The 14,208-nt window shown below is 37.8% G+C and overlaps 1 protein-coding gene across 1 annotated transcript in view; it reads left to right on the top strand.

Annotated features, from left to right (window-relative positions):
- Positions 1-14,208, top strand: part of tex264a (testis expressed 264, ER-phagy receptor a) — a 73,750-nt gene that overhangs the window by 53,610 nt on the left and 5,932 nt on the right. The window contains exon 3 of the mRNA XM_003441285.5: positions 10,969-11,140. Coding sequence (XP_003441333.1) covers positions 10,969-11,140 — 172 coding nt within the window. The remainder of the gene's footprint in view (positions 1-10,968; positions 11,141-14,208) is intronic.

The raw sequence follows: 14,208 nt of genomic DNA, 5'->3' as shown, positions 1-14,208 counted from the left end.
CACATTTTAAAGTCCTAAATAACATCTTAGTGATTTACACTGAGTAAAAGGAGCTGTGATGAAGGGCGATAATTTGCTTTTTATTTGTTTGGCCACATTAGTCTGCCTTGCCTACCTCTATTTAAGGCAGCAAGTTTCTAACATCTGCAACTCTGCACGACAACGAACGTCAAGCTGAGACATGGTGTTTGAGCTGGGAGTAATGATTCTAGCAGGAGTTTAAAAAGTGAGAATTGCCATTTCTTTAAGAGTTAATCAAATCTGAGCACAGTTTTTTTTTTTTGAGAAATTGATCTATTTCTTTATGTGATTGTTGAACAATTGTGTAAACTATGTAGTGCGTTTTAAAAAAAAAAAGAATAGAAAACAAGCTAAAACAACAAAATACAGCTTGAGGTGAACAGTTCTCATTATTAGGGATTATTAAGATAGATCACAAGAATAGTCTCCAAATAAATCAAACTGTAGTTGCAGTAAGGTGTAAAGTCACACATCTTATTGCTCCTAAAATAAAATCCACCATGTAGTATTGGTCTCGGAAAAGGATGCTGGGTAAATTATCCACCGCTCACAGTTTAAATTTTATCCATGGGACCTGACAAACAACACACTGCATCCCTGAAAATATAAAGAACCCAGTGAGGTAAGGATGACCCCCGTGTCTCGGTCAGTCTAGAGTCAGACCTCTTGATATTTGCTGTGGGTTGTTCCTCGACTTTGTGAGTCTTCCGCGTTTTCAAAGTGAGATTCTCCTGTGTCTTCTGTCTCTTCTTTTTCTGGCCAACAGCCAGAACAGCTCCTGAGCTGAACACAAACCCGGAGATGAGAGCTGAGACATGAAAGGAAGAACCAACCTAATGCTCAGATCTTTGAAAATCTCCTTTTTTTGATATCACATCTTTCAAGACACGTCTGCAGGTCTGCAAGTGAATGATTGTTTGTGTTAGCGTTATTCATCAGACCTAAGAGGATAGAATACATTTAATATGTGAAAGGCTAAAATACTTCTGCTGTATTTATGGCCTCGTTACTCTGGGGGGGTGGGGGGGTCAGTTCAGAGTTAGTTAAGCAATGCAGTAAATGAAGCTCCAGGGGTGTTGTTATCCATGTTCACTTTCCTGTTATTGCTGTTTCTATTGAAGGAGGGGATACTGTGTGTTCACTGAGCTGCTGCGAGAGAGGTCAAAGACTATAAAACCCCAGGAGACTCTCCCCTATATCTTTTTCTTTGTCTTGCAGTTCTCCCTACACACACACACACACACACACACTCTAATTACACTGAAACACAGTGTGAAAACACAATGTCCCAGTCAGTCCTGAGTAACCCACAGGTGTAGTTATATCACCATAAACTACTAACTTGGCACTGTAATACCACTTGTTCCTTATTCGATACATGGGTTTTTCTGAGTTTTTGAAACCTCCTTATCCTCAGTATGATTTCTTTTTCCTGAAAAACATGAATAAATTGCACAACAATGCATATTTGCAAAATAATATTAAATTTTTTATTTAATTTTAATATTTAATTTCTTTTCAATCTGTCAGAAGGTTCAATTAAATCTCCATTTTCAAAAACATTGTAACTTTTTGGAAATTATTAGGGCAAAAGTCGTTTGCTTTTGTGGTCTAGAAATCCTGTCAGACTTTGGTAATAATAGAAAATTGTTGTCTCTGTTCAATCATTTGAGCAGCTGCTATCATTTCTCATATTTTCTCATAAGTGACAGAAAACCAGTTGCTTTTAAATTAATGTGAAAAAAGTATGTATTTCAATCTCACCTGAGAAGACTTTTTATGAGACCGATCTGACTGATATACTGATCTTGATTGTTACAGTAGCAATTATATTCCTCCTGGAAGGCTGCTTTATGAGCAGTAATTAAAAGTGGGGGCATTTCTATTGATTCAGTGGGGGAATTACTGCCTATATCTTCAAGTGAGTATTAATAAAAGGTCAGTCAGAGTACTATCCTGGGGATAAGACTGTGTGTTCAAGGGCACGTCCACAGAACTGATGCTTCAACCTGTGTCCTTTGTTCTATTTAATCATCTCGTTCTCCTCCAAACTGACTTATTCTATGTTTGTTCACTTCACACCTCTGCTTCCCCGGATATTTTGTGAAATCCTGTAAATATCACAGTACTTGTGTTGTTCTAAGGATAGAGCCTGATTAATTACTTGTTACCTAATGAGGTATGTGATACAAGAAGCATTCCTAAGCCAAGATGATACTATTCTTTTCCTGGTTAAAAATCCTGTACACTACATCGGCCAAGCAACTGATATTAATTAATACTTTTCTTTCCAGAGGAAATGCCGACATGGTTACACACAAGATAAAATATTCTGTGTAGGCATGAAATGCTGTATTGTAGTAACAATATATGCAGCAAATAACATATTTTTCTAACATTTTGTGTTTTCTTTGCTTTTTGAACTTCTGCCATGTGCCAGAGATTGTGATTTGTATTTTGAAGGTACAGCACTACAGTACCCATGATTTCTTTATATTTTGCAGGGAATGTGGGAAATAGGTGCAGCAATGTTTTGAACTATATGCAAACATTACATGAAAATACAGCTTATAAGGCAAAATCTCTTGAAAGTCTATGTTTGGTCGGACTCTCTTTACTTTTCAACACAGCCTGAACTCTCTTTGGCACTTTCTTGTCATTTCTTTTAAGTAGTTTTCAGGAATAGTTCTCCAGGCTTCTTCAAAGCTCTTCTTTGGATTTTGGTTGACTTTTGTTTTGTTCTAAGTCAAGATGATCCCACACTGCATGGTGGATCGAAATCGGATGGTACTTTTCTGCGTTCACAATTCTGTCAATTTTGACAAGATCCCCAACATCACTGGCTGAAACGCAGCCCCAAACCATGGCAGAGCCTCCACTTTTTGTGGGTTTCTTAAGGATGACTTTCAGATGCTGTTCATCTGTTGTTGATAGTTGATAAGTTTGTCACTTGTTCTTTTGTCGTCCACTTGTCCAGCTTCCTAAATTTTTAAGGACTCACTCCTCATACTGAGATATGCCTAAAACTGTGCGATATTTGCCAGTTTTCATAGATTCAACTGAAAACATGGCAGCTAATACAGTAATGCATTACATTTGGCTCCTCTGAAGCAAAATATAAAAAAATGAGGGGTGGCTGGTGGATATATGATGGCTATCACCCACTTCTGTGTCTTACACTTTGCTTAAACGCCTACATATATGTTTTTTCTACTGTTGTCAGCAAACAGCACAAAGAGTGTAGCTTCTCCATTCAGGCCCCAGAGTTTTGAGCTATCATGCAAATCAAACTCCAGACTGTCTGATTTCTCTAATTAAAATGTGTTTTTTTTCATAGAGAAAATGTAACCAAATACAGTTGTGACTTTAGCAGGTGTATTTTTTTTATTGAAATTCAAACTTCTGTGCCTTTAGCACTTGACTGCACATAATTATACATGGATTTCACACCTCCACTATATTCTGATTTGTTTACATTACCAACTTGGGGATTATCTTCTGTTTATTTGCAAGCACAAGAGCTTTTCCTTCAGGTGCATTATTTACGGGAAAAATTAAGAAAAGGCTGTTTTGTATAGTAAATATTAATCATTAAATTGTATTAGCTGTTAATTTAAATGTAGTCAATTTAGTCTTTAGTCATCAGTAATTATTAAGAGACGAGATTTCCTAATGTGATGAGGAATTTTGAAAAGTGTGGCCGTGACGATGATAACCATTGAGTCTGCTAGGAGGCGACGGGCAAGGAAGCAGTGACCTGTTTTTCGATGGTTCAGCCATCTGCCTCTGTATCCTGCAGCAGAGCACATTTCATTCCCAGCAGCTTCAAGACACAGGTTAAGTGGAAGCTTGTTGACTCCATGATAAGCTTTCGGGAAATAGATGGCACCCAATCAGAGAGCAGACAGGCAGAAACCACAAAAGGCCACTGGGTGGAAAGAGAACATCTTGCTTGTCGTATAATTAAGACGTTCAAGCCGGGAGCGAGTTTTGATTATGACAGTTAATCTGTCTGCTAGTTCTTTATTTATTTCCCCAGTGACAGTAAGTATAGATTACTGGTCAGTGAAACATACCCCCCACAGATCAGACCCCTTTGTTGTGCATATCGTTGTTTAATAATAGATGTTAGTTTTTTTTATTTTTCCTTTTGCTGGCTGTCAGATGAGATGGCTGTAATCATTTAAACAGGTGAGACAAATGAAATACATGGTGTAGAACATGTAATATAGAACAAGCCTATTTCAGTGAAACTTTTGTAACATATGATAGTGACTTATGCTCCAATCAGTACCAGTAATAATGCCTTATGAAATAAGCTAACTAATGTATATTAGACCTCCTGCTTTTTATATTAGCTGAGGAGGATGTACCACAAGAAAAAATACTTTGATTAAAAAAAGGGGGGGGGGGGACCCAACAATGTAGGAGTAAACAAAAGCAGGTTAGTAAGAAGTTATGATGAGAGGTTTTCTTCATGCAGAAATAATCAAGGGACCCAGAAGAATAGTATAAAATATGAATATATTTATTATGAAAATGACTGAATATCAAGGAGAGGAGAAATGAAAACACGTTACAGCAGGTATCATCATCCCTGTTCTGATGTTCTAATCTCACACAGAGTTTCATATACCCCCTTCTATGTCTGCTCTCCAGATAAGGAAACAAAGTGTGCCTCTGCACTATCAAAAAGCAACTAGTCTGTCCTTGAGGCCTATCCTAGAGCCAAAACAAACAGCACCAAACACAACGTGGGTCATTGTTCTCCAAAAGGTTCCATTAGGCCTCCTGAAAAAGAAGTGCAATCCCCCTAAAATACAGGTGTTAACTTCATAAAAATCTATCACAGAATTCACTGTCAGGTGTAAAGATGAATGCTGCCAGAAGATTTGAGCAGCTATAACTAGTCAGTGTAAGTGAATGCTGAGGCACCCATGGAAAAGATATTCAAGTTCAGAACAAGTAGGCTTATGTTTGAAACAAAGATCTTAATTAAAACCTCTGCTTCCGTATATATGTTGGTATTTTTGTCTCTGTTTAGTTTTCATTAAATATCATCAAAGACAGAAAAAAGCTAATTATGTTAATGTTACTTTGGTTACTTCAGTTTAGAAATTGCCTGTTGATTGTGCACTGGTTTATAAAGGCAAGTACAGTTAAAGTGAAGAATCACTTACTGTGTAATTAGAAGTAGTTGTTTGTGTCAACAGCAAAAGGAGTAATTAAAAAAACTGTAACTGAGGTCTTTGAAATACCTTAAAGAGCAACAGAAGATACAATAGAAATGAATCTTATAACCACAGATTAAGTGTAGTAAAATGCCCGCAGCAGGGAAGATATTGAATAAACAAACCTATGTGAAGATTTTATAGTTGGAAAATTAGAATAAAAGCTTTCAAAAAATCAGCTTCGTATTGCAAAATATGTTAATGGAAGTGAAAAACACACTACTTGTAATTCTTAGGATGATTTTCAAAATAAATATATTCAACAACGTAACACTGTTAATGCGTTAATGATATTCACTATTTCTGTTAAAGCAAATTTTGTTTTAATGTGGACTACATTTATTTTGAAGAACAGCTCTAGAGTGGTGCGTTTGTGAATTAAGTAAGTGCCCAATGTTTTGTCACAACAGCTGAATGCCCTGATGGGAAACTGTGGACATTTATGTCTACTTACCTTAACACTGTTGCATATCAAGCAACCACACCGCCAGCCCAAAGAACACAGAGGCTCCACCCACATGACCCAGCGGACCGTGCCCTAATGTTTTGGAACTACTTTAGTGCCATTACAGGGACCTACACCATAATGCACAGGGAGTTTTACATTAACGGTCACAAGTAGGATTTTTGATTCCATTTTGCAGGATTAGGTGATAAGACGTCTCTGGAATAACAACAATATGACACAAACATTATAGAAACATTCCTCCTCAGGACTGAGATGGGCTAATATATGTCAGTGTCAGTGAATCACTATATAGTATTAATTAGTAATATGTATGACACGATTTTCTTAAATACAAAATTAAAAGGTCCAGAATCGAAAATTGTTTTAAAGTAAAAGGAAACCCGTGCTGTCTAATAAGCTGTCTTTATAACACACTGGCATCCTGCAAAGTGGATTATTGAACGTGTGCATCATCTTGTGCCTCTTGTAGCTTCACATGCTGTTTTGTTGCTTTATTTGTTCATTTATTTTTTATTATATTATTATATATGACACTTTTGCAAAAGAAAGTACTTTGCATTTCCGGTGTGAAGGCAAAAAACAACAAAAAAGCCAGCGCAAATGCTAATCATTTTCAGTTTTCATTTGTACCAAAGATAATGGAAGTTATATCCTGTCTCCCTGATGCTGTGGTAACCATTAATTCATCAGATTCAGCCAAGTGTTTAAATAACATCTTGCAGTCACTGCTGGAAGAATCTTTTATGGAGAGAAATGGACAATTATTAACAAATGACTGTTTTAAAGTAACTCTTAATGTCTGTAATGCAGACAGTTGGTTTACACCTTTCTTATATGTGCTTTTCTTTCTTTTATCTGTTACCGTATCCCTTGGAGATGCATGTGTGCCTACAGTATAGTGAACTGTCTTTGTCTCAAATTCCCTGCTCATTATCGGAGTAGGTTCAAGGAGATGGGCACTCATTTGCATAGGGAGCCCCAAGGCTGGAGCCTCTGTGTGTAGCAGCCAGGTGATTCATACCAGCTCCTACAGTCTTATTTTGCAAGGATTAGATTAAAACCCATCAGTCAACCTAGATCACCCTGACCCATAGGAAATGGAGCCAGGTTACCGCAGTTAGGCCATCCAACTTGATTCTTTCATTATTTCCCCCTCAGAGCTCAGAATAGCTTGTTTTGTAACATAACCATGACAACACAGCAAGTCTATACATTCACTTAAATTTATAGATGAGACCTTTATGAACATTTGCGTGGTGAGATGAAGAGCAGCGCGAGCATAAAAATTCAAACAGTGGAGTTATACTGTGTAATATAAAGAGAGCGAGTGTGCTAAGGTTTCCACGTGGGAACGAATATGTGCGCTAAGGAGAAATCAGCAGTGCGGTTTAACATAACAACACATTTATCCAGCAGGAGATTTAAAGAAATAAACCTTGCAACATTTTCAAAGAGCAAACAGAAGTTTTGAAAAGTGCATCAGGTTGAAGGTTTTTTTTGTTTTTTGGGGAGAAACTGCTTTTTAAAAAATTCAAAGTGGTCACTTCAGTTCTGAGAGGCTAAAGAGCCGAACCAAAAGCACTTCTTGTAAATGTCATTCTCGCTTATTTGCTAGTCAAAGAAAAAAAAGTGAATAGAATAAGAATATTTAAATCTATTAAATGGTGGAAAGTCACATTTTTAGAGTTATACTTCCCTGGAGCTTTCCCTGCATGTTTCCTTCTATTCGACGTCTCCTGTGTTTAATAGAGAAATATCAAGTATCTTCAAAGCTATTTCACAGCTTCTCCTTTACAGTTACTTTCTACTTTGTGTGGTAATAATTTAAAAAGATATATATAAACTTGGTGATAAAAGCATTGTTAAACAGTTCAGTAGCTCAAATTAGCACCAGCTTGCTCAGTTTCAGCAGGAAATACCGAGACATCAGTTATAACATAACAATCATGAGGCAATTTTTCTGTTTTGTGTGCTTTTAATACTTTAAGGCCATTTTGTTCTAATCCGTTTATAGTTTTACTTGTAATTAGCATTGCATATTTTTTTACTTTTTTATTCTATTGATTTTTTTTGTAATTTTATCTAAAAATAAGTCAGCACTTAAATATGTTGTTATTAAGTTTAAAGAAATGTACATAAAAAATAAATTAAATTAATTAAATTGTTTGTGAATGCCATTAATGATGATAATGGAATGTTGTCTGATACAGACGCTCATAGCAAAGCGCACTCCTGTGTGTCAACAGCACGTTTTGCTCTCTAATGCAAGCGAAATCCTAACTGATCATTAAAAACTCCTTTTCCTGTTATCACGGCTGAAAGCTGAAACACTTCTTTATTCAGTGAATGTTGAATTTCTTTGCAGGTTTTTTTTTAAAGTCTTAAAAAGGTCCCCCAAAAAGCTGTAAACATGGCTATTCTTGCTCTTGTTCTAAGAAATGAAAGCTGTGGGAAACTGACAAACACTGAAGATCGCATGCAGTGCTGGGAAGTTCTCCCTCCACAGAACAGTGCGGTCTTGCTCTAACAAGAATAGAAAGAGATGTGTGAGGCCCTGGAGCACAACTGAGCAAGAAGACAAGTAGTTTGATGTATTTGTCGCCTCACAGGTCCTCAACTGGCAGCTTCATTAAATGGTACCCACCAAACACCATTATCAACACACAGTCAAGAGGCGACTCTTGGAAGCTGGCCTTCTAGGCATAGTTGCAACAAAAAAAAGCCAAATATGAGGCTGCCCAGTAAAAAAAGAGATGATTAAGAGTGGTTAAAAAAACAAAACAAAAAAGCCCTCAAAGACACTGGACAGAGACAGTTTGGGGGGAAAGAAGTGTTGCGTATAGACACGTGTGTTTGAGCTGTTAGATGTGGAGCAAATGGAAAGATGCTGAAGGAGTGCTTGAAGCCATCTTTCAAGCATGGTGGAGAAATGTTATGGTTAAAGGTTGCTTTGGTGTCGGTAAAGGGCATATTTGTAGCGATTTAATGCCCCAAAGCACAGCTCAAAACTATGAAATCTTTTGAGTGTTTTGGAGCCATTTGCTGATATCAGTTGTCCACATAATGCTTATGTCCTAAAATGTCAGGAATGTGGCCCCCCAAAAATATACAAAAACAACAATATAGTTAGACCCAAAAACTTCGGGTTTTCCTGGAATACTTTTGTATCTCCTTGCAAAACTTTTGCACCGCCTTTTAATCATTTTCACTAATAGAGAAAATCTCATAAATATGCATTAATCTGTGCAATGTAAAGGCAGGCTGGTGCAGCCTCAGTGTGGCTGCGCAGTGAAAGAAAACTGGAAGAGGGGGGTCAGTTCTCAGTGACCACTGCCAAAGCTGATTGAAGCAGAGGCTGTAATTTCTGTGATTGTGAGGGCAGCCTTGGTATGACAAAGCTGTCACTGTAGCCATGGCTGTACTTGGGCTGTTGCAGTTCTGACTGTGACATATCTGTTAATGTGAAGAACACTGACTGCACGTGTGTGTGTGCAGTGATGAATGTGCTGTATTGAAAATACATTATACCTTCTTTTTTGGGGGGTTGGCGGTTTAACACATTTGTCACAGAAACAAATAGTACAGCCGTACATATTCACAGCACCACAGAGTCAATCTTCGAATGCAGCTGTCTGAAGTCTGAGTGATAACTGTATCCAGCCACAGCTTCACCTATAAGAGCCAGACAGAGCAGCTGCAGCTGTGCTCACAGCCAGCAGCTGTATACAGTCATAAATTTGCCTTTAATATGAGGAACGAGAAAGAATTATGTAAAACAGCCCATCATACTGAGCTCTCTTCTCTTTAGTAGCTACAGCGTGTTACCCTTAACCGGATCTCTATTATAAGTGAACAACAAGGCAACTTTTTTTTATGAATCATAAGGAATAAAAAAGTTAAATCAAGGGGAAAACACTGCGTGGGATTTTTATTGACTTGTGTTCATGTTTGTGCATTCCAGCATTCATATGTCACTTTGCAGCCGATCACAGCTGAGACCAGGTTGTGCAGCTCACCTCTGCTTCTGCCGCGCTCTGATGGCTCATCACACAGCTCATTCCTCTGCAGTCCCTTGAGAACTATATGAAAGCATAAAGAAAAATTATGAAAGGCTAATGTCCACTTTAGAGGAAAATATAGTATAATATTTATAAACTCTCCACTCACTGCATATACTTCTTGCGGAGAGTGTAGACGCACTGATGTAGATGGTAATGCAACTTTAATGAACTCACATGGGAGGGGATACAGTATATACATATTAATGTATGAAAGACAGTGTTATATCAGCAAAGGCACTTTTGAACTGCATATTTGAAATGTTTTCTGCTTGTCTGAGGTGTTCATCACACTCCTTCAGCACGGGTCCTCGGTCCCTACGCTCTTTGTCGTGTTTTATGTGAGAAGCATTGAAAGAAGGGATTTAACCAGTAGTTTTATGAGGCCTTTGGGTGTTTTAAATTTGTGTTTAGCTTTTGTAGTGCAAAATAATAACTTGGAAAAACTTGATGGGTACAGTGAGAACTGAAGATGTCCTCAGTGTTGAAGTTAATTGAGTCTGCTTAGACCTTTTTCATGCAAATGAAACACGAGGGCCTTTGCATCACTGCTTCCTAAACGTTTTTTCAGGCATGTCTGACAACATAAGGCAAAAAGGTTCATATCCTACCACCAAAGATAAAAAAACAGAATTATAGTTGAATAATAGTTAGCTCGACTCCATCAGAAATCTGTAGTTTTCCCCTGGTCGTGTGCGCCACAGCTGCAGTGGCTCTGTTCCCCACCAGTGGGGATCACATTTTGAGAACCAGTGACCCCGGTGCCAGTGGCACTGTGAAGAAAAGGGCATGTTATTTGTTTACAGAGATTGTGCATCACTTGAATTTGATCATTGTGAAGATGATTATGTAGAATTCTGTTATCTTGTGTGTGCGAAGCAGTCATTTAAGCAGATAATCTGCTCTCTGTTGATCTGATCTTTCTCACAGCTCAAAGCTAGTCAGACTTCATGCTGTCTGTGTGCTTGTTTTCCTTCTTTTTCCTCTTCCAGCTCAGTGTAATTATGAAAGGTTAACACTTTCTCAATTAAAGACACAAGCACAAGTTTGCACAAATATTAAGGTGACATTTGACAGTGTCTTTGTGTTTTTTACAGAATAAATGCGCCTATCTTTGCAATGGTAATAGGATATTATATTGTAACTCTCACTTGCTGTGTTGTGTCTTTTTCTTTTTCCATTTTAATAGGAGAGGAAGCTTTGTGCATTCCCAACTATTGAGATCTACAGTTCGGATGTCATCAACTATATGGTTCCGCTGTCTCGTCAGACGGACTTCTTTGTACCAGAAATGAAAGAGGAGGTCAGAACAGATGTGAAGGAAGAGGACTCGGATGACGATAGAGGAACCGACATTACAGGTAAAGATTTTACACATCCTCGGATACTGTCAGCTCCCCCGGAGGCAATTAGTGACAGCATCCATCAAAAAGATTTCTCAAACAAGAAGAAAGAGCTGTCAACTTGTCTGATTGAAAGTATATGGCTCACAAAAATTAAGGGACAATTTTCGGAGCGGAACAACTTTTAGTTTTGATTTTTTGTGTGATTTATTTATTTATCTTTTTTAAAATCTAGCCATCAAAGAATTGATGCTTTCGGTTTTCACTCGCTGTTCTCAATGGATTACAAAATTTATATCAGTAAAGATTTTCAGCTTTTAATGTGTCATTCATTGAGATCTGATATGTGATTCATGTGTTTTCTTAATTCGTTTGATACGTACATTTTATAAGAAGTTTGTAGGAGAGCGTAAGAGAGTAGTAAGGTAACTAAACATGACTTAACAGATTCCTGTGGTTTAAATTATCACCTGACTGCGCTGATGTGCAGCTATGTTCTGCTATTCTCGGATTATGTGACAATAGAGCAAACCTCACCATGTGGCCAGTGGTTTTAGCCACAATGAGGTGGTTAGCCTGATGAGTCAATGACGTGTGAAAGCAGCTTTAAAAAAAAAAATCAGGGACAACCAAATGCCACGTGAAAAAGGAGCCATCGTGCGGCAGTTAATTGGGTTATACTGCTGTCATCTAATTTCAGTCTTACCAAGCATGCATTTCTACTCTGTTGATCCTACAGCTTGTGTCAGTTAAAAACAAACAAAGAGAAAATGTGTAACAACTTTTATTTTGTCTGCCACTGCGCTGACTCCTCTCTCGCCCTGGATCACAGAGGACGGGTGATATATGAGACTCTGTAATTGCTCTGTCATTACAAGTATGTGCCTTCAAGCGCGATGTCTTCCATGCTGCCATTACTCTTTGAATCACAGCCGACCTGTGGGCTGGTCTCAGAGCCGTATTGACTTAATCAGCGTACAAATCTCCAGAGAACAAAAATGGTGTTGCTCTGTTGGGACAGAGTGAGTGCGGATGGGTTGATTTAAATCAGGTGCCTTAAGAATAGACATCCCTTGTAAGCACAGCTTAAATTTCAGAGATGTATATGGAAGAAGGCCTAACATGTTCTGAGCATGATTAGTTGGCAGCCACCTTTAAAATAAAGCGTCATTACATGACAGAGGTGAAGAGCACTCTCCATACACAGCAGCTTTATCTGCTGTGGAGACTCTCACATTCTGAGAGCCAAGAGCAAACTGAGAGTCTGAGCTATTCACAACTTTAAATTAGTTTGTCAGCATCACCAGACCGAGACAAAGTTTTGATTATTGCTTCCCTAACAAATGAGAAAGTAAATAAGAAAGAACTAAAGTGCTAGAAAGCATTTAAATACGTTAATTCAGATAAAATTAATTCGATCTGCCACGTTTCTTAATCACATGAGGAGAAAGTGATTTTGCAACATTGCGCACTCTTACTTTTTCTGCATTCACTCAGTGGTCTCCAAATCTTTTGTTAAGTCGTCGTGCCGCCGTGTCTGCATTAATCCAGCAGACCATCGTGGCTGCTCGGTCTGGAGCCATAGCCAACAGTTAATTAATTTGGCTTACCATGAAGACTAGAAGTAGGGAATAGACAGCTAGCCTTGCTCTTTCCAAAGATGTCCCCATCATAACTAAGATTACTAATGAACATGTCTCCAAATAGAAATGTAAAAGTTTTCTTTTTTTAAGTAGAGGTGACAAAGCTATAATACAATGTCAATGAAAGGACACATCTACATGTGAATTTACTTAAAGATGTGTCTGTAAAAGATGAAAATATTTTAGCTTGAGCTTAAAAAACTCAAAGAGAGAGGCTGGAGGAAAATAAAAGATATTATGAGTCTCTGTTAGGCTCTAAGATCAGAAGAAAAACACAGACTCACTCCACATAGACGGGTGGTGTGTCCATTGTGCGAAGCTCAAAGCTAGCCAACAGCAAGGTGGTCAGTGCAATGGCTGTTTTTGGGTGAATAAACAGAAATGGGTAGATTTTAGGCAGAGTTATTGCCTCTAACCGTTTCCTTATACAGTGACTTACTGGATTCTCCTCTGGCTGCCTGCAAAAATTACATTATTGAAAACAAAAGCATTTGTCGACGTTTCAAACTATTCCTTTGTTGTAGTATTTCAACTGGTGTGGTACCAGTCAAACGCTCATTCATCACATTCAGTTTATTCTGTTCACAAACTAAATCAAAGACGGTTCGATAAACATTGGTCTAACTAAGTGGTACAACAGAAGATTATGTATAAACATTTGTCACATTCACTTTAAACACTTTTTTTAGAAAGATGTGATATTTCTTTTTATGCTCCACATTTAACACGTAGAGCCTTTTTAATCAATCAGAAGAATGCTGACACTGCTAACAATGCTTAGCTACTGTGTGTAGTAGTAGAAACGAAGCATAAGTGGAGTTTGAAGAGTGGTGGATTTTTTTATTTATTTATTTTATTTTGAAGAGTTTCTTTCATCAGAGAGTTGTATGTTCTGCTTTTTCATACTTGTGAAAATTGGCTTGGAAATCAGTTTCTTTGGAAATATTTGTTGAATGACTTTGAATACCGTTTCTTCCATCAGAGAAATTTTTCCTCGTTAAGATGTCCATCAGCTGTAGCGCAGGTAAACCTTGTGTACTTCAGTGTTTACCCACTTCTTGGCAGTTTTCCTACATCTTGGCTGTGATCTGTGGTTTTGAATTAGCGTCCATAAATCGACACTGTGAAAAACAGAATCTCTCTTTATTGAATAAATGCCCATTACTCAGAATGCCAAGACATGCCCAGTGCTTAAAACATTTTAGAGCATCATTTGGATATCACAAGGCTATTTATAGGTAGATCATGAGGTATCTCCAACACTGAGGTCAAATCAGTTCTCTTTAGATAACAGATAAATGAAAAGTTCCCCAAATATTCTGAATGAGTGAGTATTTGCCTTCGATTAAAGAAGTTCTTTTTCTATTGGCAGGGTTGTAGTTAAGGTGGCAGGGTCAGAATTTTGTATCTGTAGTTCGGCATGCTCCTGGTGGTGCAGTGCTG

This window comes from Oreochromis niloticus, linkage group LG5 (assembly GCF_001858045.2).
Source record: "Oreochromis niloticus isolate F11D_XX linkage group LG5, O_niloticus_UMD_NMBU, whole genome shotgun sequence".
Taxonomy (NCBI): Eukaryota; Metazoa; Chordata; class Actinopteri; order Cichliformes; family Cichlidae; genus Oreochromis; species Oreochromis niloticus.
Note: the sequence above shows the minus strand (reverse complement) of the source record. Positions and strands in the feature narration are given on the sequence as shown.